General features: G+C 35.1%; 2 protein-coding genes across 2 annotated transcripts; both read left to right on the top strand.

Moving 5' to 3' along the window:
- Positions 1-11,605: 11,605 nt before the first annotated feature.
- Positions 11,606-12,574, top strand: LOC311606875 (olfactory receptor 10AG1-like; the record flags this gene model as incomplete). The annotated part of the gene is made up of 1 exon (XM_084798279.1): positions 11,606-12,574. Exon 1 carries the CDS (start codon positions 11,630-11,632, stop codon positions 12,572-12,574), a length of 945 nt encoding a protein of 314 aa, XP_084654405.1. The 5' UTR covers positions 11,606-11,629.
- Positions 12,575-18,141: 5,567 nt separating this feature from the next.
- On the top strand, positions 18,142-20,643 carry LOC311607374 (olfactory receptor 10AG1-like; the record flags this gene model as incomplete). Its single annotated transcript, XM_084799026.1, has 2 exons — positions 18,142-18,207; positions 19,699-20,643. 2 exons carry the CDS (start codon positions 18,142-18,144, stop codon positions 20,641-20,643), a joined length of 1,011 nt encoding a protein of 336 aa, XP_084655152.1.
- Between the last annotated feature and the right edge of the window lie 6,180 nt (positions 20,644-26,823).

Genomic DNA, 26,823 nt, shown 5'->3' on the forward strand with positions numbered 1-26,823 from the left:
CAATGTCATGTTAATTACATTTAGAGTTCCTTTTATTATTATTTTTAACTACTGACTGCAATTTCCCCTCTCTCCTCTCCTCCAAGTCCCTCCTCTTCCACCTCTTTTCTGCACACCCCCATCTACTCCTCCATCTACATTTCTCTTAAGAAAAGTGGAGGCCTCCGATAGATATCAACTACATATGTCATATCAAGTTGCAATAGGACTAGTTACCTCCTCCCATAGTAAAGCTTGACAAGGCAATCCAGTATGAAGAGAAGAGTCCCAAAGCCAGGCAAAAGAGTCAGACAGCCCCTGCTCTCGCTGTTAGGAGTCCCAGAAGAAGACCAAGCTACACACCTGTGACATACATGCAGAGGACCTAGGTAAGTCCCATGCAGCCTCCCTGGTCATGGGTCTGTCTCTATGAGCCAATATGAACCCAGGTTAATTGATTCAGTGAGTTTTCTTGTGGTGTCTATGAGCCTTCTTGCTCCTACAACGCTTCCGTCTCCTCTATCTGAAGGATTATCCAAGCTCCGCCTAGTGTTTGACAGTGGGTCTGTGCAGCTGTTTCCATCAGTTGCTAAATGAAGCATCTCTAATGACAATTGGGCTAGGCACCAACCTGAGTATAATACAAAGTCATTTTGTTTTTTGTGGGTTTTTTGTTTTTTGTTTTCATTTTTTCTCCTTTATTAATTTATTCTTGTTACATCTCAATGGTTATCCCATCCCTTATATCCTCCCATTCTTCCCTCCTTCCCATTTTCCCCTTATTCCCCTCCCCTGTGACTGTTCCTGAGGGGGATTACCTCCCCTTGTATATGTTCATAGGGTATCAAGTCTCTTCTTGGTAACCTGCTGTCCTTCCTTGGCACTAATCTTTGACTCTAGGTCCTGGCTCTCCAGACAGTGTCAAGCATGGCTCTCTCTCTCTCTCTTATGGTATTGATATTAAGTTGGACCAGTAGTTGGTTGGCCAATCCAATAATTTCTATGCCACTTTTACTCCAGAACTACTCATAGGCAACACAAATTTTAGATCTAAGGTTTTTGAGGCTAGGTTAGTGTCCCCCTGGCTCATTGGAAGTCTTGCCTGCTTAAAGGAGATGGCTCAGGTTTCTGTATCCTTCATTGGTAAGAGTCCTATCTAGGGCCTCTTCATCCTTTCCTGGGAGTTTTTATTGCATGAGGTTTCTAGCTCCACCCCAAGAGCCCCCTTTCCAATTGTCTATTCCAATACTCATTTTCTGCACTCTCCCCCCTCACTTAATCTCTCCTATTCCTGCTCCCCCTCACCTCCACCCACCCATGGCATCTATTCTATTTTCCCTTTCTAAGGAGATTCCTGCATTCCCTCTTGTACTCTCCTTGTTCAATAGCTTCTCTGAGTCTGTGGATTGAAATATGGATATATAACACATGTTTTTCTGGGTCTGAGTTACCTCACTAAGGATGATCTCTATTCTTATTACTATCTTCTTGAATAAAGAGTTGATGCGGATAGTTATGTCTATTAATGCTGAAATAATTTAAACTTATATCCTTAGTGAAGCATATTAAATCATACAGGAAATTGATTTATTTAATTCATTTTAATTTTTGACAAGCAATGCATAATTGTTCTATAATCACTGCCATACTAATTTGTAAAACTGTATGAAAGCACATATTCTTGCAGGACAGGCTAGTTCATTATTACCACAAAACACCATCCCTAGATTTTGTTTTGAGACAAAATCTGGCTATTATCTAATCTTGGCTCTTCTCAACTCAATAGTAAGCCCCAAAATGCCTAGAATATACAGAGATCTACTTGTCTCTTTTTTCTGAATATTGTGATTAAGGGAATGTGCCATCATGCCTGTCTGCATCTCTACATTATACCCAAAGAGAAAAAGTGCTTAAGCCTAAGATATAATATGTAAGAAACTTTTTTACAAGTATCATTTGTGGCAGGATAAAATTTCAAGATCTTAAATATTATTATTTACTGTTATTAACCATACAGGAAATTGTTCTACTCTCTTTTTATGGACTGTGTTTAAGGACTATGTTTGTGATTTTTAAGGCTCCAACTTAACAGGGATTAAACTGAAACTCCTAGTCTTTAATTATTAAGGTCTTATAAATGATGAAGTCCTTTAACATATTCAAAAATGTATTTTTAGTCATACTAAGAACCAATGTGATTAATTTTATTTTCAAGGTCAAACATAAAATGAGAACAAAACATTCTATTTAAGTTTGCAAAGCATAGTTTAGAGCAGTTAACTTGATACAAGTATTGCCTAAGTCAAGTATGCCAACTCTCAAACTTGTCAGAGATCTGCTGAATATGGCATTTAACATGTATAAATTTATTATAAAAACAGATTCCCAGATCATAGAGGTAGTTCTCCAATGTCTCAGAAGATTTAGACACAATGGCAGGTGACTTCGACCCTGTATTGTCATATTCTGATCACTGAAAAAAACTGGTCCCAATATCTCTCCCTCTGGTAGGGCTCAGCCTGGACTGTGGACAAACTCGAGAATTATTGCCTCACATTGCTGAATATAAGGTGAGGTCAATCTCTTCCATGTCCACCTTCCACAGAAAGAGCCTCTCATCCTCTGTGTCTAACACCAGACTGTTTCTGCCCATGGTGCCATGCTGCCAGAGGAGACAACTGGGACACCTGTCTATTTACTGGGATATGAGTGACCAATCATCTCTGTCATTTTTATTGATACATAGTTATAATGTATCCTTCTCTAGTCTCTGATCACATTGATGGCTAAACTGATATTAGCTTGATAGCTAGAAATCTGGCAATTAGCTCCTTAGCCCAAAATAATCTACCATGTCAGTTCATTGGTTAATTCATTTACTAGTTAAAACTACTAGACACTAACTATCTTATTTAAAATGACAAACAGGTGTGTCTTACTCACAGACCTCAAGTTAAAGATAAAAAGAGTTCAGATATTTTTCCAGTCATCTTCATATGCATTAACCATCAGGTTTAGATACAGTCTACCAAGAAGAAACTTGATACCCTATGAACATATACAGGGGGAGGTAATCCCCCTCAGGAACAGTCATAGGGGAGGGGAACAAGGGGAAAATGGGAGGGAGGGAAGAATGGGAGGATACAAGGGATGGGATAACCATTGAGATGTAACAAGAATAAATTAATAAAGTAAAAAAAAATAGATACAGTCTACCTTGTTACCAAACTTCTTTTTACCATTCTTTTAGCTGAAGGACAATGACTACCTAAAACAATTTCACCTACATCTTAAAGATTGCAGAAAGGTATTCTATGAATGTTAGAAGGTCTAAGAAGGTGTTTTATGAATGTTGGGGGATCTAAGAAGGTGTTTTAAATTGGTAAATGCAAGTTATAAGGGTCAACATGTCTAAAAGGATGTTTTATTCATCCTCTTGCTATGCTATTGTTGTATTAACTGTTCAGAGAGTTGACACTGATAAATAGAGCTCTGATTTATTAATAAGATGCTAATCAATAGAGCTGGGATTTATTAATAAGCTATGATAAAACATTCCACTATACGATCTTATTGTAGTTCTAAGCTCAAGATTTTAAATTTCCTTTGATTTTTCTTAAAATGGCTCTCATTGTGCTAGAATTATATACCTCTAATCTAAAAAAGGGAAGAAACCCCTTTTTCATGATGTGTACTGATGCTAATGTAAGCTTTTGCCATCCTGCTTTACAGATTTCTGTCCTCCCCATGTTACTGTTCCACAGATGTCAGAAAGATCCAGAATGCTGCTGCTTTTCCTAAGCTCACCTCAAAGAATACATATGCTTTTAACACAAAGTTATTTTCCCAAGCCTCTACTACGCTACAGATCTACTGCCTTTTCTTACAATGTGTACATGTCTAACAATGAGTATTTCACTGCGGATTTCAAACATAGGTGATACTAATGTGCCTAAAATTTATCTTCCTTTATGAACATAAAAAAATTCTTGTAAACTACAGAAAATCCACTTCTCAGGTCAATTGTAATCCAGACAAGTACTGCCAATTAACAGCCTAAGTTTCTCGCCTAATACCTATCTCTGAGGGTGGGATTCACTTCCCTTTCCCTGGTTTTGGGACTCTCCTAACTTCCTGATTGCCCTTTCCATGTCCAACACCAACTGCTTAATGCTTCTTTTTGCCCTAGAGACCTCTCTGGTTCACTGGGGGTGGAGGTACCCTCAGCCCAGGTCTGCATGGCTGGAGCTGATTCTTCTTGCTGACCAACAGCTAGACCTATTCCAACTGGGTGAGATCTCTGACACAGTTCCTTCCTCCATCCCCCCCCCCCCCACTGTTTGGCCCTTGAAAAATCCTAGTGCACTAGGTGGCTGTGCCCCCAGGCCAGCCTCAGAGCTGCACTCTTTTGGCAGCTGACCAGATCTGACAAGTCGCTGGAACAGTCTGTGTATCCGTTTTTTGAGTCACAGTCCATTTGTGGGGATGCCCTGATAGATTACTGATTTCACCTCCTCATGAGAAACAGTCCATCTGCTGCTTCTCCTGGCTCCTCTGGGATGTTTTCTGGAGAACTTCAAATCCCTATGCCCACATTAAGGGCTGCTAAGCTTTCACACCTCTACAACCAAACTTGGACAGATGCAAAATGAGACTTTTTAATTATTACCAAAAATCAGGTAAAATGGAAGGAAGTTCCTCATGTTCAAACCTTTTCTTTGCTCTCCTCAAATTATCAAGCATTATCTTCATTGTCTCTTTCCTTATATTCAACATTTTCCTCTTTGGTCTCCCAAGAATTTCAAATGTACACCTATGGGAATTTCCCCCCTAACTTACTAACTTTGTCTTCTACCCACATATATGTTCCAGTATTCTGCTAGGCTTTCTACATCCTGGACATCACCAAAGCAGCTACCCACAGATATTCCAGTCCAAGCTCACAACTCATGTCAGCTGGGCCTGATTTGCCCATCCTAGCTGCAGATGTTCTCAGATGCTGGACAGCAAATGCAACAGCCTGTTCTTCCAGAACCTGCCCAGCATTTTAGTTTTTTAATCCCCTGTTGCCACCCTACTGTCAGCAGGAAGTAGTTAGGATGATTACTTCACCCCTTATCCATTTACAAAATCCTCAAATGTGTGCTCTAGACCCAGGACAAACAGCTCCATGTTCTCCTAGTATTCCTTAATACTCATCTGCTGCAGGACATGGCTGACACCCTACCCCCTACCGTGAACTTTCAGAGCAGAGCGTTTCCCCCCCCCCTTCACTATATAACCTGGGCATTTATTGCTATTGCTTTTCTCCCTCTCTCTTTTCCCTTTACATGGCAGCCAAATGCACCTTTCAATGAACCTACATTTATATATTTTAACTTACCTTATATAAAAATCAATCTGATGTTCCTCATTTTTAAATTATAGGATAAGGGATGAATGCTAGGATTTTGCTTTAGTCTGCCTACCTGTGTTGTCATTGCCTACCTGCCACAGGGACATGGCCTACCCAAGATTATGAAAGGCCAAATTCTCCTCATGGCTTTCTCTTACTCTCTTACTTCTCTCTCTCTTTTTCTCTTCCTCTGTCTCTCTGTCTCTGTCTCTGTCTCTCTCTGGGATACTTCTCCCCCCTTTCCTTCTCCCTCTGTGCTCACTTAATAAACCTCGTATGATATAATACCTGTTGCCTGGCATCTTAAAATAAAATAAGATGATCCCAGGCAACAGATATTATATCATATGAGGTTTATTAAGTGACTCTGGGAGAGAAGGAAAGGGAGGAGGAGGGATACTCTAGAGAGAGACATGCAGAGAGATCATGGAAGAGAGGAAGAATGAGAGAGAAGTAAAAGAGTAAGAGAAAGAGCCATGAGGAGGATTTGGTCTTTTATAATCTTGGGTAGCACCACGCCCCAGTGCCAAGTAGGCAATGACATCACAGGTAGGAGGATTGAAGCAGAATCCTAACACATACTACTTAAGAGTTAGAAAGTACTTAAAGAGCCATGAAGCTTATAATGTATTTTTCTCAATTATAATTTCCATGTTGCAACCAACCAGATTTGGTTTGTATGATAGTCACAGATAGGATGCCAGTAATAACATTTTGTGTACCATTTCAATACCCACTATCTTGAGATGAATTAATTTTCATTGGTATTTTGGAATGATACACAATTAGGAGAAAGACCAAAAAACTTTGTGGAAAGTTCACAAAAAGCATTATATTCTAGAAAACAGATACAAAATGAAAAATTATGTAGTATTGTTTTCACATATCTCATAAAATACAAACTAACTTTATAGATTAATTGAACATATTGTTAATGAAATCTATGTAATATGTGAACTTGAATATGCAAATTAAGAGAAATTGCAGATTAATGATTATTCAGTGCTAGTGAGTTGGAAAATAAGGAAAGTAAAAATTTAGTGGTTGAGTTTGTTTCTGTGCTGACAAATGATTTAGAATGTATGGTGTTGCTTAAAATTAGTTTAATATATATTATATTATATATAAATATATAATATATTTATATCTGTTTAACATAAATAAGGAATTATTTGTCTTTTAAGATAGGGAAGCATCTATGGTAAAATTTCTTTTACACATATATGTGTACTACTGCATGGTCAGAAAAGGGCATTGGATTGTCTAGAACTGGAGTTACAGTTGATTATGAGGTGCCAAGTCCTGTGAACTGACTCTGGGTCTTTTGCAAGATAAGCTAGTGATCTTAACCATGGAGACATCTCCAGCGCTTCCATGGACAGTTTTAATCACAATTGAATAAACATAATCATGACTATTGATTGGCATGTTGATTGTACATAAACTTAACACATTTTTTTAACTGTAAGCACTGAATGAGAACAGTAATTATGGATGTAATGTCTTGACTACATATATTTAACAACAGCTGTAACATGTCTAAAACAGAATCTTGTCCAACACTCTAAGTAGGTGTGATGTCAGTGGGCATCAATGGTACCAAGGAACACGGTTCACAGCTTTTACTTTACATCAATGTTAATAATTTCCAATTGTGCAGTCAAGGTAGTTAGACACTTCTAGATCTGTACCGTATTTCATGCTTACTTCTACTTTCGAGCACAGCTATTTAGAAAGGAAGTTTATATTCCTAAATATAACTTCCTCAATCTGTATAGTGATAAATATATCTGTATAGTTATATATATATAACATTTTCAGGACAAATTGATACATTCTTTGCAGAAACTATTCTTGCTTTCAACCATACAGAAAATTATCTCAAGAGACATTCATTTTCTTGCACAACCATTCAGCAATTTGTTGAAAATTTTATCTTTGTAGTTAAAAAATATTTTCTATTATTTTAGTCACAGAATATTACATTGAAAAATATTGTTTTTAACATATCAGGAACATAACTGTTTGGTGGATACATGCATGCATTCTCTTAGTCATGCAAATTTCAGAAATCACCATTAGTGTGAGCTACTTCTTGACTGAATCCATACTACATCCACTGTCTCAAGTTCACATTGTTATGAGCCATGAGTTGCTTTCCTGGTGAGACAGAAGGTAAACTGGAAATGACATCTTCTAGATTTCCTTGAACTTGCTTTGGTCTTCTGACAAAAACATGAGTACTGTGTATGGAAACTCTGAATGCCATTTCCAGTTTGGATGAAAATAAAAGTAATGCTTGTTGTCCATCACTGTTCACTAATCTGCCACTACATCATAATCAAGAGAAGATACAGACTGACTGACTGACTGAGTGACACAGATATGAAAAAGAAAACATCATAGATCCCATTATGGCTCAAATGCCTGGATGGTCATAAAGTGCAGCCATTTCAGCTGCCAATAAAAGAAGAGTGGTTACAGGCCAAAATACTGCATTTTGCATCATTAAAAAGAATATATAGGATGTCTTCCCCTCTGTCCAAGTTTCCTGGTAAGTGAAGACTTTCATGGGACATACCCCTTGGGCTAGTAGGCAGAAATAAGTGAGTATATACCATTTGAGTCTTTCTGCTTCTGGGTTAACTCACTCATTATGATCATTTCTAGCTCAATCCATTTGTCCACAAGTTTCGGGAATTCCTTGTTTTTAATAGCTGAGTAGTATTCCATAGTGTATATCCTAGTGGGACTCTAGATGAGAGAAGCATGGGAGAATAGCAAAGTAGAAGGATACAGAGGGTCCTAGAAACCCACAAGTAGAACATTATGATAGGCAGATTTGGGCACAGGGGTTCTGCTCAAACTAAGGCACCAGCCAAGGACAATACAGGTAGTAAACTTTAAACCTCTACCCAGATCTAGCCAATGGACAGAACATTCTCCACAATTGAGTGGAGAGCCGGGTATGACTTTCCCCTGTACTCTGGTGCCTCATATTTGACCAAGTCTCCTGGAGGGGGAGACCTGGTGGCACTCAGAGGAAGGATAGCAGGTTACCAAGAAGAGACTTGATACCCTATGAGCATATACAGGGGGAGGTAATCCCCCTCAGGAATAGTCATAGGGGAGGGTAGTAGGGGGAAAATGGGAGGGAGGGAAGAATGGGAGGATACAAGGGATGGGATAACCATTGAGATATAACAAGAATAAATTAATAAAAATGAAAAAAAGAATATATATGCATATATATACTTTTACAATTTTCAAATATTTTAAATCTCATTTCAAAAAAATCACACAAAAATTCCAGACAAGAGGTTGATAGTTTATAAAGATGGGAGGGGATAAATGGAAAATGGAAGAGTTGGAGAAGGAGGAAGAGCAGAAGGAGAAGGTGCAGGAAGAGGAGGAAGAATATGCAGAGACAAACAGATTTCATGGTATTGTATCAAACCCTGTGATTGTTAGACAAACTAGCTCACTTCAATTATAAATTCCCCAGGGTAAACAACAGTTCTTATTTAAAGAATGGTCTGAGGTCTTACTCTAGAGTATGTTAGAGAATATAGATAGACTCTGAAAAAAATTACATATTTTTAAAAATTTGTAGCATTTTAATGAATCCAATAAAGGTATGTACTTAATATAATTTGTTTCAATGAATTTAACACGACTTACTTATGTGTATTACCATTTACACTTACAAATACATGTATGTTTATTATTAGCAAGGGTTGTATAGTAATATAATAGTTTTAAAATATAGATTATTTGATTTTCTTCATCATGTTCTGTATATAATTTCTATTAGCTCACACAAAGTCAAATAACTTTATTATATAGTGAGCACATATACTAAAATTAGCATAATTATCACTATTATTTTTCATAATCACATAAACATTTTTATTAGTAAACTACCAAGTAAATCATATGTTTACATATTTTACATATGTCTATTCTGAAGACAATATTTGAAGAAAGCTTAATCTTTACCTAATTAATAACAGATAGAGATTGCATGGTATTGACTTGGGTATTATCCTTCCTCCTACTAAAAAATAATATATATATTTGAGTTACTTTTCCTGAAGTAGGCTTGAGATGAAATCAATTGAAATGGATAAATGAATGAAATTAAATGAAGATATTGTAGGATAGTGTAGGATTTTAATAATTCACACTTGAAATCATATCATAGTTGTGTTACTATCCACAAACAATTTTTAATCTTAGTAACTCAGTTCCTCTCTCTGTCTCTCTGTCTCTCTGTCTCTCTCTGTCTCTCTGTCTCTCTGTCTCTCTGTCTCTCTCTCTCTCTCTCTCTCTCTCTCTCTCTCTCTCTCTCTCTCTCTCTCTCTCTCTCCCCCTCTGTCTGTTCTGAGTCTCTCTGTCTCTCTGTCACTGTCTCTCTCTGTCTCTCTCTATCTCTGTCTCTTTGTCTCTCCATGTGTGTGTGTGTGTGTGTGTGTGTGTGTGTGTGTGTGTGTGTGTGTGTGTGTGTGTAACTCTCCATTTCTCTTAGTCTGTCTCATTTCATTTACTTTTACTTGATTGGTTGCAATTCTGAATGTTTATGGGTATCATCTTGTAGTTTGATGTATGTCATTCTCTAACATTAAAATCAGAATAATGTTTTCTCTTCGATAATGTAATGTTTAACTTTTAAATTGAATATATTCAAATACTATATAGGGTTATTTTTGCAAACAACAAAATGTAATTGCCTATAGTTACAATTGTAGGGTAGCATAAAAGGATATTTTAATTCTAACTAGAACTTAGCTCCCATTAATGAGCCTTACCTTGTTTCCTTCAACTCTTAGTTCTCACAGGTATTAATAACTTCTACAATGTTCTCACCTCTCTGAAAAAGCTAATGTGTTTCCACAATATTGTACACCAAATTTTTATCAGTAGAGTTATATAACTGAGGAAGACTATGGATATTTTAAGTAATTCTTATGTCCAGAGTGTTGTGAATGCAATTTTAATGCAATAAACTTTTACTTAACGTATTTGATGCTTGCATCTTAATCACTGCTTATGCTTATCACAAATGATTACATGTGTAGCTCTCTTTTGTATTCAGGTTGTCCATTTGCCCTTCATATTACTCATAGCATACTAATCACACAATACTGTTCACACCGAAACAGTGGTGTGAAATGCTATTTCTGCAAGACACAATAGAAATAAAATGATTCTTCTAGAGCCCCACTCAAACCAACTTAATAGTCATAGACAAAAATTACCAAAATGTCAATGAGTAGAAGGCAGGGTTCTGAATTCTAGCTAGAAATAACCTCTTACACTTGGAAAAAGCTTGAATGATGCAAGCACTTATATGTAGTAATAATTTTCCAGTAAGACAGTAAATCACTTTTGTCAAATAAGAAGCTTTCTACCACACATTAAATTCAAAGATTTTTAGAACTTTTAAGAACTCTTGTAATGTAGGTTTGTATATAAGGAAATAAAAAAATATATAGCACCACCACAAATCACAGAAGCAATAATACATCCCATAGTGGAAAACACTGAATGAAATTTATTAGTATGAATTAATGATGAGCTGAGAGGGTTGAGACAGTCATAGATGAAAGCAGTACGATATAATCCATCATAAAATAATAAATATGCACCTTATTCTTTCAGTTATTATGGAGCCTTTCTATACATTTATCACCTTAGCCATGCTCACTAATCACTATAAAATCTGAACATAATTTGAGTGCTGACTTTGCAGATTTTACATTGAAGTTTAAATGTTTTGTTTTTTTTTTTTTGTACTCTATTGTATGCTATGGGAGTTTAAATATTTTGTTTTATTCCATTCCTTGATATTGATTTTTTAATAACCAAGCAACATACTTATATAGGTAGTGTGCTTACAAATAAACTGAATTAGATTGAAACTTTGTATTTAAATATAAAATAAATATAACTGGGGGTCACAGGAAATATATTAGAGTAATGATTCTAAACTCAAGGAACCTTTGTTGAATATATTTTAGTTATAAAAATATAATGAGTATAAGTGAACATTAAATATTAAAATAGTTTTTTATATCTGAGTAAAATTTAATATTTCTTTAAAATGATAAAATATGAGGTTTTACAGGCACATTCCCAGAAATAAGTTCATACAGAGAATGGAGAAATAAGAATGAAAGCCATTCTTCGATTGTCGAAGAAGAAACAAAATTAAAGAGAAAACTGACTCAGACTTTAACTAAATCATTTCTACAGATGAAACAAGAAGATTTTGAGGCTGAAGGCAACATTTCCACAGTAATACAGTTCATCCTGCTGGGCTTCTCTTCTCTTCCCAACCTCCAAGGGATTCTGTCTGCAGTGTTTTCCATCATTTACATGATTATCCTCATTGGTAATTGCCTCATAATATTAATAACTAGGCTTGACTCTACATTGCAGAAACCCATGTATTTTTTCCTGGCAAATTTTTCCTCTTTGGAAATCTGTTATGTATCAGTTACTGTCCCAAGGATTCTATTCAACATTTGGACACAAGATAGAAACATTTCTGTGGTGGCTTGTGCTGTGCAGATGTGTTTCTTCCTTATGTTGGGAACTGATGAATGCTTCCTCCTGGCTGTGATGTCCTATGACCGCTATGTTGCCATTTGCAATCCTCTTCACTATCCTCTAGTCATGAATCCAAGAAAATGCACTCAACTGGCAGCAGGCTCCTGGCTCAGTGGCATCCCAATTCAGATTGGGCAGACCTGCTGGATATTTTCTATGCATTTCTGCAATTCTAATAAAATAGACCACTTTTTTTGTGACATACCACCCATCCTCAAGCTGGCCTGTGGGGACACTTTGGTTCATGAGCTGTCTGTTTATGTCATCGTGATGGTGGTGGCTGCACTCCCCTTTATACTGGTGCTTACATCCTACAGCAAAATCATTGCCACCATCCTGAGGTTGCCAACAGCCAAAGGGCGAGCCAAAGCCTTCTCTACATGTTCTTCCCACCTGCTGGTAGTGGTTTTGTTTTATGGGTCTGGTACTATTACCTACTTGAGGCCAAAGTCCATGCATTCTCCTGGTACTGACAAACTGCTCTCTCTGTTCTACACCATTGTGACTCCCATGTTCAATCCCTTAATATACAGCCTTAGGAACAAGGATGTGATTGCAGCTCTGAGAAAATTAATTCTCCAAAAATAGGACCATAAAGGCAAAGAACTCTTTTATTAAGCTGTGTTAATGGTACTTCCCTTATTTTGAAATATTTTATCTCCATATTAAGTAAGCAATAACTTCCATTTGATAATACAATTTCCTCAAGCTTAAATTTTCTTGTACAATTTATTCTGTTTAGACATGTATTAGGTAAGAACATCCATCTTCAATGAACCATCTCAAAAATATATATTTATTTTTTAAAACAAAATGTTAATATTTCACATTTTTAGCATTAAAAATATCAGTAGAAATCAAAATTTGAAGTCCCTATCTTAATATTGATGATAATTATTTCTCCAAATCATCACACCTATATTTTCTGACAATTTTCTATGATTATGAAGTACATATTACAATAGCTTCCAATAGAAATAGAATAGTGAATGCCTATTGAATAAATCAGTAAGTGATGAATGAATTATCAATGATTCTTTCTGGACCCTACTAACCAATTCTGAAAAAAATATCTACAAATTTTACAGCCTCAGTTCTTATTTGATTTTTTTATTTAAGTGATTGCTTCACTATGGGATATTTCCAAAATAATATTAAAAGGGAAGCTAAGACCCACACCCTTCCCCATAAATAGTATTAAGTGACGTTATGGTATAATGCAGATCTATAAACATACTCATTACTTTTGCACATAATTTTTTACTTTGTTATTGAAATCCTCATTTATTTCACTATGAGATTATGTTGTTGTTCCTTTTTCAAACTGTAATTCAAATATCTATCCCCCTGCCTTTTTAAGTGCACCAACACAAATTTCGTACATTTAAATATGAATGCATGAGTAATTTTAGTATTTACTGCAGTCCAAACAGTTTTGATCCAAACTGGGATGGTGTGTGTGTGTGTGTGTGTGTGTGTGTGTGTGTGTGTGTGTGTGTGTGTATGTGTGTGTGTGTGTGCATCCACGTTCTCATGCTTTTAACCCTGACTAGGGGTACTAAAATAATTCAGCTTTTGGCGTGTTTTTTTTAAATGGAGAAATTGAATATCAATTAGCATAGTCATACATTTTCATCTACCCTATACCAGATTTTCTAAGAACTCATTTTAGAAGATGTTGTGTCTTTTTCTGCAGTGGTGCTGCTATTGCTATGTTGTCTGCCCTCTATGCATGTTCAGACAAGCAGCCAAATTAAATTTAGTGGTTAAAGAATAGCATGAAATAAAAGGGGGATACTTGGGAGGAAGAAAAGTGTTAGCAAGTGCGGGAGGTATAAGATTTGTAATGAAAGTAAAATTATCACAGTACATTGCATATGTTTATAAAACTGATGAAAACTGATGATAAATAAAAATCTCATTTAAAGAAAACTTTAAATACATGTGTTCTATTCTGCTCAATAATAAAGGAAGAATGTATTTAAGTATGTGGTAACATAAAACTTGAATACAACAAAAATTGAATAAGCACATGCACAAGACCAGACACACATGCAAGTTCACAGAAAATTGACATTATGCTTAAATGTTAAAGCTTAAGGACTAAAGGAAGGAACATAAATAGGCTAAAAAATATCGACTTTGTTGTCTAAGGTATCGTCCATAAAGGAGATGAAGGTATAACTGGGTTTCAGCAAAATTTAGATAGCTGAATCTGATTATCACTCTTTTTAAATTATCTAACAATAGGAATGTTCACTAATAAGATTTCCCTTAAACATTTAGTTATGGATAGAACTATGTAATAAGTGAATATGCAAAATATTTTAATATATACTTTATCCAAAGGTATACCAGTGTCATAAAAATCTTACAAAATATAGCTATCATCATTAATCATTAAATTCTGCATATTCCAAATTAAAATCTATAAAAAAGATAAATTTTAGTGTCGTATCTAGGAGAAGAAAAATGACCAGTGGTAGAACTCAAAATTGAAGAAATATATCTTTTGCATATAGATAAATTTCAATGTGTATATAAAATGGCTATTTGTCTGTGTCTCTACAAATTAATATTTTAATTACATATTCTAGTCCTTAGCCTAGATCATATTGTATTCTAAGCCCAGATCTTCTTTCATTATGTTTTTTAATTATTTTCTATATGGCTATAGCTTCATAATGGTTATGCATATGTATAGGCATAAGGTTATTTTTTAGTTTAAATTCTGATTTCCTGTGTAAATGTTGTGCAAACTCTGCTCCCCAATTGTCCTCATATTGTGTCAATAAAACAGCTTGCAGCCATTCAATGAGCAGGGGAGAGAATAGGGCTGAACTTCCTGCCTTCCAGGGGAGGAGCAGTTAGAAGAGGAAGCAAGGGATTCAGCCTTGGTTAGAGGTCCAAAGGCAATCAGAAGGAAGCACCTGAAGCCAAGGAAAGCTACAGAGTGAAAGTATTTGTGGGGTGTCTTCTGGGAGTAAGAAAAAAGTAGCATAGAGTGTTATGAACAGGCTTAAACTGCTCAGACTGTGTTGTGAAGCCTTATATTACAGAAAAGTCTCAATAATTTGTGTGATAGCCAAGTCAAGAAATAACCGAAGAGAAACAAACACTGTTTTATAAAAATTGTCGTCTCCGGTGATTTGGAAGTTGGATAAGAAACTGCTTTTTCTACATTTTCTTCTTGCCATGAGTTGGGGATTAAATTCTATAGAAGAATTTCTGTATAGATACTCTGCATGCTCTTTGCAGTTTATACATATAAAGGACATATCTGGCACTTTGTATTAGCATCCATTACTCTTCTCCACCTTTATGATGTGAGGAATAAAGAGCCCTAATTGGATCCTAAGACATAGAGAAGGAAGAGTCAGGTTGAAGGTCACAGACTCTCAGTCAATCCAAGATCTCTGATAACTTTTTTTTTTCTTTTTTCTTTTTTCTTTTTTTTCTCCTTTATTAATTTATTCTTGTTACATCTCAATGGTTATCCCATCCCTTGTATCCTCCCATTCTTCCCTCCCTCCCAATTTCCCCTTATTCCCCTCCCCTATGACTGTTCCTGAGGGGGATTACCTCCCCCTCTATATGATCATAGGGTATCAAGTCTCTTCTTGGTAACCTGCTGTCCTTCCTCTGATTGCCGCCAGGTCTCCCCATCTAGGGGACATGGAAATTACTTTTATATTGATGCAATGCTTATTATTGCCATTTTAAAGAATAACTCAATTAATTCATAAATCATATGAAGTCATAATATGTTGGTGCTTTCAAAGGTCACATCACTTAATGATTGCAAAAAGATATGGGTTAACTTCAAATACATTAGTGGATCACTCAAACATCGTCACAGAAACTCCTCTTTGTATAAGATGCTAGTTAATACAGATTCCCATAGATGGCTTCCTGCGTATAAGAAGAAAATATGGAATACTAGTCACCAAATGAGTTATCTATATCACACTTACTCCTCTGAAGGTTAAGGGACCTCTGTGGAAGAGGGAGCAGAAAGAGCTAGAGGAAGTTTACATCTGCAATAGATCAGTGCTTTCTTGACATAACAGGATTACAACATATATGAACTCATAGCAGCTGGGACTCTATGCACAAGACTTTCAAAGAATCATGCCAACTGTACATCCAGCATCAAACAGGAAGGGCTTCATGAAACCCCAACCCTATCTGAGATGCTGTCAACAACTGATGGCTTCTGGGTGGTGAAGGAATACATTTTTTTCAGGGACGTGGTGCCTAAATTGTTGTGTGCACTCAAGCAGATGTATATATATACTAAATTAAACCAGGGAAGAGAAAGAGATTGGGTAAAAATGGAGAAGAGGAAATGCAGAGTGAATTTGATCAAAACAGATTATATGCATGAATTAAATTATTAAAATAATTCGCTGGATATTAATATGGTTGTTGTATCCATCTCCTTGAGTGCCAGGCAGACTTAATATCTCATTTAGAAGGTGGCATGGGAAAAGAATTAATCCCCAGAGTAGCAAATCTTACTACTTAAGGAATATAGTTAGTTTATAATCTGAGACATTTAAGAAGGCAGTTAACAGCTGTTATGAAGATAAACTTCATAAGCTGAAAAGTATATTTTCTTTCTCATTTTTGGTGCAAACTATAATGGTAAGTATTATATTGGGCCTAGATTCAACAGGTAAGTGTGAAATTATTTTGTCAAATACAAATGTATTTGTATAAGTAAACACCATTTTATTAGCAGGAAATAATATTCAATTAGAAAAATCTTTAATGCTTAAAATTTAAACAATGATTAAGGTAGTTTTCATATGTTTCTGGACATAATTATTAAGTAATCACATAAAGAAATTGAAAGTACTCTATGTAGTAAAGATTATCATCTACACCAATCTCTGCATTTAACTCTCAAAATATATTAAGAAAGTAATTTGTTTAGGAGATATTTAAATATTTTACATATATCAAGACTAGACATAAGATGTCCAAAAAGCTCAATTTTATATAACGATTAAGTAATTTAGAGAATGGGGTGGTGGTACACACCTTTAACCCCAGCACTGGGGAGGCTGTTTGAGGCGAGCCTGGTCTATTGGGTGAGTTCCCAGACAGCCAGGGCTACACAGAACAACTCTGTTTTGAAAAGCTAAGTGTGTGTGTGTGTGTGTGTGTGTGTGAGAGAGAGAGAGAGAGAGAGAGAGAGAGAGAGAGAGAGAGAGAGAGAGAAGGAGAAGAAGAAGGAGGAGGAGGAGGAGGAGGAGGAGGAAGAGGAGGAGGAGGAGGAGGAGCAGGAGGAAGGGGAGGAGGAGGAGGAAGGGGAGGAGGACAAGGAGGACGAGGAGGAGGGAGGCCAGGAACGAATAGACTCAAATTGACTTACATCCTATATGCTTATATTAAAAGGCTTCCTTTGTTTTCCAGTATTTTTCTCTTCCTTAAATTGGAGTAAATCTGTGAGTGTAGAATGATCACAGCAGTAAACAACAGTATAGAGAAAGTACTATCTGAACTTGAAATTATCCTTTAGCAGTGTCACTACTTACTAAATTATAGATATCCTAAAAATTCAGTTTTCAGATTTCATATGAAGATATCTACTTATAATTTTGTTCTTTTTTCTTATTTTATCTGATAAATTAAATCATAATAGTTCTGGGGTCACAAAAGTCTGATTGGTACACTGAGTAATGCTCAATCAGGATAAATTCTCCTCACAAATATGTATACTTTATTTATGTGACTAAGTGAAAAAATAGCTTTGTCAATCTTTTTTATTTTAAATTTATTTTTTATTGATATACTTTATATCCTGATTGTAGTCCATTCCCTCATCTTCTCTAGTCAGACAACAACACAATATGAATTTCTTAAGGCTCTGCTGTCTAATAGGAGTACAGAATTTTTTTTCTAACCCAACCATAGCTCATGTTTATTGTCAACCTAGCTCCATCAGCACATGACTCCCAGTCTCCTTGCCTCTGGCATTCTCTACTGTCAATACTGTGAGACCATGCTGCAGATTTTTAACAGTATGTACCATTACTTACTAATTAAAATTATAATTCAATTACAGGATATTCAGAATATTTAAAGTAACATACGATTTTTCTTGAATATTATAAAATAATTTATATTTGTATTTAATATATGTTGAAATGTGTTCCTTTACCATTGTCCAGACTTATTACTGCTACCAAATGGTTACGAGGTCTCTCCTTAAAGTGAGATTCTTAATTTCATTTTCCTATTATTTACCACATAATAAGAACACAAGCTAGCTGATAATAATAAAAACATGATATACTTCTTATACATAAATGAATGGGAATAAAATAATTCTTCCAGATTTGTGCTCCTTACCATTATCTGTCCGTGCACACAGATAAATTTGTAAGATATGGTTAAAGAGCTACTTGTGTGGATCAGAACTTCAGCTAAAACTAGATGAGAGAATCATGGGAGAATGGCAAAGAAGAAGGTTCCAGAGGGTCCTAGAAGCCTACAAGTAGAACATTATGATAGGCAGATTTGGGCACAGGGGCCCCGCTCAAACTAAGGCACCAGCCAAGGACAATACAGGCGGTAAACCTTAAACCCCTACCCAGATCTAGCCAATGGACAGAACACTCTCCACAGTAGAGTGGAGAGTGGGATATTACTTTCTCACATACTCTGGTGCCTCAACTTTGACCATGTCCCCTGGAGGGGGAGACCTGGTGGCACTCAGAGGAAGGACAGCAGGTTACCAAGAAGAGACTTGATACCCTATGAGCATATACAGAGGGAGGTAATCCCCCTCAGGAACAGTCATAGGGGAGGGGAATAAGGGGAAAATGGGAGGGAGGGAAGAATGGGAGGATACAAGGGATGGGATAACCATTGAGATGTAACAAGAATAAATTAATAAAGGAGAAAAAAATAATTGGCTGTTTGGTGGGAACTATTCCTATGAAATAGGCAATTTGATGTATTAGTGTTTATCTAGTAATTTAATAAATTATTTTTGCAAAACAATAGTCTATGTTTTATACATAAAGTGCCATGACTCTTAAAACCTTCTGATCAATATTTAGACATAAGAAAACAAAACAATAACATGAATAAGCACTTGCATACACAAGCACACACACACACATACACACACACTATGGTAACTCTGAATGGAAAAAATCTGCGATAAGATTAGTGAAGAGGCAAATAGTTTAAGACAATCCAGATATTCGCTCTCCAATTTAATGTCTAAATACAATTTATACCTGCTGATTTCATATAACTTACATTGAAAGGAAAACTCAATTTTGAACTACATAGTAGTTTATGATATTTGGTAGTTTAATTTTATTTTTTTAGTATTGGAATTACAAAGTTCCACAGAACACAAGCCTAGACAACACCTTGCAGACACCACAGCAAAACCATAGGAAAGACTGTTAAGATTTTGGGTGTAAAAATTAATAATACAATTTAAAATAATGCATTTGTCTATTTAAAAACATAATTAAATATATCTCAGAAGGTTAAAACATTAAATTTTATAACATCACTTATTAACCATGAAAATGTATTTAATTATCGTTTTTTAAGATTTGAAATGTAAATATTTCATTATTTAAAAGAGGAAACCAAACTGTGTGATGTCAGAAAACCATACATAAAACTAAGATGACTAAAAGCAGAAATGATGTGTATTTGTGACTTAACATTTTCCACAGGTGAAAAATGAGACACTTGAGGCAATAGACAATGTTTCTACAGTGATGCAATTTTTGCTGTTAGGATTTTCTGACCTTCCCAACCTCCAAGGGTTTCTATTTGCAGTGTTTTTTGTTGTTTATATAATTATCCTGATTGGAAATTTTCTCATAATATTAATAACCAGTATGGATCCTGCATTACAGAAACCTATGTATTTTTTTCTGGCAAATTTTTCAATTCTGGAAATCTGTTATGTATCGGTTACTATCCCAAGGATTCTCTTCGACATCAAGGTACAGGACAGAAGCATTTCAGTGATGTCCTGTGCCACACAGTTGTGCTTTTTCCTTATTTTTGGAACTACTGAATGCTTGCTCCTGGCTGTGATGTCCTATGACCGCTATGTGGCCATCTGCAACCCTCTGCACTATACTCTTGTCATGAACCCAACAAAGTGCACTTATCTGGCAATGGGATCCTGGCTTGGAGGCATCCCAGTCCAGATAGGACAAACCTGTCAGATATTCTCTCTGCATTTCTGCAATTCTAATAAAATAGACCACTTCTTCTGTGACATACCACCCATCCTCAAGCTGGCCTGTGGGGACACTTCAGTGCATGAGCTGTCTGTTTATGTCGTCGTGATGGTGGTGGCTGCACTCCCCTTTATGCTGGTGCTTACATCCTACAGCAAAATCATTGCCACCATCTTGAGGTTGCCAACAGCCCAAGGGCGAGCCAAAGCCTTCTCTACATGTTCTTCCCACCTGCTGGTAGTGGTTTTGTTTTATGGATCTGCTACAGTTACCTATTTAAGACCAAAATCCATGCATTCTCCTGGAACTGACAAGTTGCTCTCTCTGTTCTACACCATTGTGACTCCCATGTTCAATCCATTGATATACAGCCTTAGAAACAAGGAAGTGATTGCAGCTCTGCAAAAATTATTTTTTAAAGCATAGTAATACATAGTTTTGTTCTTTTATAGTGTGAAGTATAGATCAGATTATAAAGAAATATCTTAGTGCTATTTATGATTGCTTTGAGAATGTAATCTCTCCCCACTTATTTATATTATGCATTCAAATATTATGAAATTTTCCATCATATGCATGTATATTATGCAAGTCACCTATCTTCAATGATCTATGCCTGAAAATTTATTTTCTCAATAAAAAATTCAATGTGGTTGCCTTTCCTTTGTGTACATAGAAGAAAAATACAGAATGTTATTGCTCATGGATTAAATTTAATGGAAAACTACTTACTAAGTGTCTTTAGTGTATATGTAAATATTCATCTTTGGTTCTTTACTAAATATAACTTTAGTGTGATAGATTAATTATTCCAACAATAATTGACAATGAAATAATTCTACATTTAGATTAGTTAATGTATAAATATGATAGTCTGTCACAAATTAGAGCACTAGCAATATAAATATGCTTTGCAGTATCAATAGTATCATTAGATATTGCAGTATAATTTAATTGTCCATACACTGATGAAGAACATGTATAGTAATGCTGAAAGAGAAATTGACATACATCCTCTCCTCCTACTGAATCGTCATGACTCTACACTGAATAACATGGTAATTCTACACTGTTTGAATGCTTTACCCCAATTCATATTTTGCCATCTTTCTCTATTTTCACAATATTATTCCTTTAAATATTTCATATCTTTTCTAATTATATTACATAAGCACATTAATTTTTCATTAATTTATTTACTGTATATGAATACTTTATCTGCAGAAGAGGGCATCAGATCACATTACAGATGGTTGTGAGCCACCATGTGGTTCCTCAGAATTGAACTCAGGAACTCTGGAAGAGCAGGCAGCACTCTTAACCACTGTGCCATCGCTCCAGCCCCATAAGCACTTTGTTTATCCTTCTTTATTATTTTAGAAGTTATCCTATATATTCAGGTATCATCATGTAAACTAAACAAGTTAAATTTATATATTTAGATATTTTATGTATATCCATACACACACACACATATATACATATATGTATGCTGTGTGTCTCTCTTTCAAAAAGAAAAATTGACAACAAAATTCAAGACAGGAATTTAATAAAAAGAAGACAAAAATCTATACATACAAATATGAATATTTAAAGGAAAAGAGGCTTTTTGACATTTTTAGGGATTGCAGGATTACCCCAATGTACATAGCTACATTATTTGCTTAACTGTGTTTCAGACTTTAATCATTGCTTGGGTACCTAACATTTCTAAATTTTTTTCTTGTTGTTACAGTCCATGTTCTTTCTTTATCTCTTTCTTTCTTTCTTTCTTTCTTTCTTTCTTTCTTTCTTTCTTTCTTTCTTTCTTTTTAAATATCAGGCCATGAATTTATATGGAGTGGGCTCCAGACTTTCTGCTAGTCCTCACAACGTGTGCTTCTGTGGGTGGTGTAGGCTGGTGCTTCAGCTGAACCCAGGTGCCTTTCTCTTTGACTTCCTCCTTCTTCCAGTTGTTTACCTTCAGGAAGCTGTCTCTGCTCTTAGAGTGCTTGATGTGTTCAATGTGCACATTGATTCTCCTGTCAAGAATCTTGTTTGTTCACAAGGACGCCCACAGCATGCTGGGTGACATTGTTGACTCTTCTGGCTTTGCTGTGGTAACACTTATCGGACATTCCTTTTTCAACAGTGCTCATTTCGTTGATGTCTACAACATCACCATTCTTGTAGATTTGCATGTATGTGGCCAAAAGAACAACTCCATGTTTCCTAAAAGGGTTAGATAAGATACAGCCAGTGCCCCTCCTTTTTCCCTTTGCATTTTTTCATTTTTTCCAGTCACTGGAAAATGGCTGCCACAGCCCATTTCTAAATTCTTGAACTGACATTATCAAGGAAAATGAAACCAACTAATAGAACCATAATTTTCCATCCATACTATATTCTCAAGTTAATAATTCACTGAGAGAGATTTTTTTCACTTCCCCTTAACTTTGCTTTCTTTTTTAGATTTATGTGTGATTTTATGGCAATAAGCAGAAGTCAAATTTACTCCGCTGAAAATAGTTATTTCTCTCCTTTGTCTAATCATTTGCATTCTGAATATTAGTGTGGTGGATTATGCTTACTTATTCATCTTTCTTATTTCTGAAAGTTCATATGCATGTCCACTTATTATTTATTGTTTTATGTTTCAGTAATTCACCATGATAAGTATGAGAAAGATTATGTAAACAAAAAATGTAATGGTAATCATAATGATTATGGAAGACATTTTGTGCTCTTAGGTTAGCAATAAAGGCTAAAATATTTCTGAGTATAGTTTAGTTTCATGAGTTCATATAACAGGATTTTCATATTCAAGCAAACTGTGGCAAAATGAGGCCCCTCTCTGGTAAAATATGAAGTGGTGAAGTCATGACCATGTGTTCTCTTTTGTCACTCATGTGCTACTTACTTGTAAACAAGTAATAAAAAAGGAATAAAAAACAATAAGCACTCAATTAGCAACAACAACCAAAAAAATAAAAAAACCTGAAGTGGCCATATTTAGAAACATTTTGAGATTCATTAGTTTTGTTGTATTTCATATTTAAATATTTTAAGATTATGATATAAGATCATTATATAGGAGAGGGATAGTCTACCATCAAATTAATCTTCTGGTTTGTTTTATAATTATTTTTATTATTATTTGAAATGTGTATAAGATATATTTAGATCACATTCTTTCCATTTACCTAAATCCTTACAGATTCTCCCCAACTCTCTATTTACATAGCATCATGCTCTTTCTTTCTTTCAAAAAAAGGAAAAACAATTACAAAAATTTAAAATAGGTATCTGATAAACAGAAAATCATTAAGTCAAACTAACATGTATATATTTCTTGCACAAGGAAACCTACTTGATTACACTTTTGAGTACCCTCCGAAGACTGTGTTTTAAAGATGTTATCCATGGCCACATTGGGAGATGCTTCAATATGTAGGAAATAGAACATTTTATGTACATCAAATCAGATAGGTATTCTAAGCTCCAGTGCAATCACTAAATACGCTTTCACATCCCTCCACCATCATGGTATTCTGTTTCTCACAATCTTAAAAACAAACAAACAAAAAAACTCTAAGTAATCATGAAAAATTCTCTAAAAATGTGTATTAAAATAAACCTTAATTACTCTGCACTGTTCCTCTTAGACATTTTATCATGGTATTTGAAAACTGACTAACATATTAAGGCAATAAATCAAAATACACATTACTTATACTTTCTGGGATAATATTTTTGAAAATATTATAAATCCAAGAAATTATAAATAATTAACAGAGAGGAGTTTAACTAACAAGTAATATATCCAGCATACCACAAAATAATGTGAGAGAAATCATCAATGAATGACTATATCAGTAATGAATCCAATTAAATGAAGATCACCATAGTAGTGAGGCACAAGTTAATAAGTGACAGTGCAATGGGAAAAATAAGGGTGATCAAAAAATGCTCACACCTTATCTATGAAATTTCCACATACTCTACCTTATGCTGCAAGGAATTTTTGAAGCTGTCATTTTGATGTTAATGTGTTTCCAAGAGACATTTATGTTTAAGCCATGACTCAGTTTACAGGCCCACAATAAAGAAAATAAAATATTGTCATCTTGATAGATTTATAATCACTATAGAAACAAATCTTTCAACTCTATTTCAAATTAACCCCACACCCAGGATATTTTTTTTAGTTCCTTTATGTGTATCTCAAGTATACACTATGATGTTATGAGATTCATATGAACAGAAAAGATTAGATATTGAATCAAGTTAATTCAGTAAACTACACTGTTTCTGAATTTGTTAGTCTTTACTATTTTGCATTTTAGACATATTCATAATTCTTTAGCACTGAAAAATCATCTAGTCCACTTGTTAATGGAAAGGGAAGATGGAACAGAAGGAAACACATGCATTTAAATGACTCTCAAAGATTAGTACTCAAAACTTAAATCTGGAAAAATATTTCATTGATTACCATATGTGCCATCTAGAAAATGACATGAAATGATGTGATGAAAAAGAAGGCATTACTAGTTGAAGAAATGGACTGTCTTTGTCTTCTTTATCACTTCCTTTTCTGAAATGAACTCTGGTAAATATTCACAACAACTAGATAATATGCAAACCAGTTATATCTTTATATTTTCTTATGTTGTTTTCCATCCTCATTTTACACTCTACCTAAGACAATGGCTAACTTTTTTCACTATATAGTATTCTTCATAAAATTCTAAGGAATAGAAATTTTAGGATATATAATATTTTGTTTCATTGTTTACCATAATTACTTTGAAACTCAAACACAATTTTTCATGTTTCAACAGTTTATTATTTAGTTGATAGATATTCTTCAAGTATATGAATATGTCATTTCTTTGGACAAGTTAGTGTATTAAAAGATGTAAATAATTTCCAGGAATTTACTATAAGAAAGCCTTTTACAAACATTTATATTCAAACCAGGTATTTTAAAATGAATTGCCAAATTTATCATAAGAAAATCAAACCATCCATAAATTAAAATTAGGTAAATTAGTTTTGGCACATGTTTAACTTTTTAAGATATTTTCAGTTTTATTTCACAATTAGTATAGCATTTAATATAAATTTCCATAAGAATTTAGATTCTAAAACTTTTAACTAGCCAAGGGTATTACTGATATGGTTTTAAACTTGGACAGAGTTATTGTTATTTAGGTATGATGTAATATCTGAATTTGGATTTAGGTGTAATTTTCTTCATCACTACAAATGGTAAAAAATTTAAAGACAGCATGTTATTGGCACAAAACAGATGCTTAGAACAATGAAATCTAGTTGAAGAGCTAGACAAACATCTACAAACTTATGGACACCTAATTTTTGATACAGAAACCAGAAACACACACTGAGGAAAAAACCAGCATCTTCAACAAATGGTGCTGATTAAACTGGATGGCTGTACATAGAATTCAGTGAGATCCACACTTATCACCCTGTACAAACCTCCAAATCTATCAGACTTCAACATAAAAACAGATACATCGACCCTAATAGGTAAGAAAATGAGGAACAGCCTTGAACTCATTAACACAGGGAAACACTTCTGAACAGAACAACATTAGAACCGACACTAAGATCAACAATGAATAAATAGGACCTCATGAAACTGAGAGGCTTCTGCAAAGCAAAGGACACAGTTAATATGAAAAAACAGCAGCTTATAGAATGGGAAAATATTTTTTTTACAAACTCCACACCTGATAGAGGACTAATATCCAAAGCATATAGAGAAATCAATAAAAAACAAATAATACACTTAAAATGAGGTACAGATCTAATGGGTTTCTCAATAAAGGAAAATGAATTGCCTGAAAAACACTTGAAGAAATGTTGAAGATCCTTACTATCATGAAAATCCAATTCAAAAAACTTTGAGTCTCTATCTTACATATGTCAGAATCACTAAAATCAATAACACAGGGGACAACTCACTCAGGCAAGGATGTAGGATAAAGGGGAAAGTTCTAGATTCCTGGTAGGAGTGCAAGGAACTCAGTGTGCAAGTTCCATAGAAAGATGGCAATCAAAACTCTACCTCAAGACCAAGCTATATCAACACTTGAGAATATACACAAAGGATGTTTCATCCTATCACAAGAATATTTTCTTAACCATGTTCACTCCCACTCTGTTTACAATTGTCAGAAATTGGAAACAACCTAAATGTCTCTCAAAAATGAGTGGGCAAGGAAACTGTGGTACATATACACAGTGGAGTATTACTTGGCTGTTAAAAATGACTTCATGGGGTGATTCCAAGATGGGGTCGACCAGTATGCACTGTATCTGATCTACTCCGAGGAGACCAGGGACATGAATGGAGCCACAGACTGCTGGATCTTGAGAACTGTAGGTGAGTGGGGCCCCAAACTCTGCAGGACCTCAGTGGGCCTACTCCCAGGACAAGCAACATCCTGGAGGTGCTAAATGCACTCCCCAAACTCTGGAATTGAATCCTCATGCAAACTGTAGCCGGCATATAAAACACAAGCTCACTGTTTGGGGAGGAGATTTTCCAGAGCCCCCAGCCAGAGGAGTCTCAGTGAATAGGGTGAATCTGCCCTT

Source organism: Acomys minous (assembly GCF_964271855.1).
Source record: "Acomys minous genome assembly, chromosome: 10".
NCBI classification, from domain to species: domain Eukaryota; kingdom Metazoa; phylum Chordata; class Mammalia; order Rodentia; family Muridae; genus Acomys; species Acomys minous.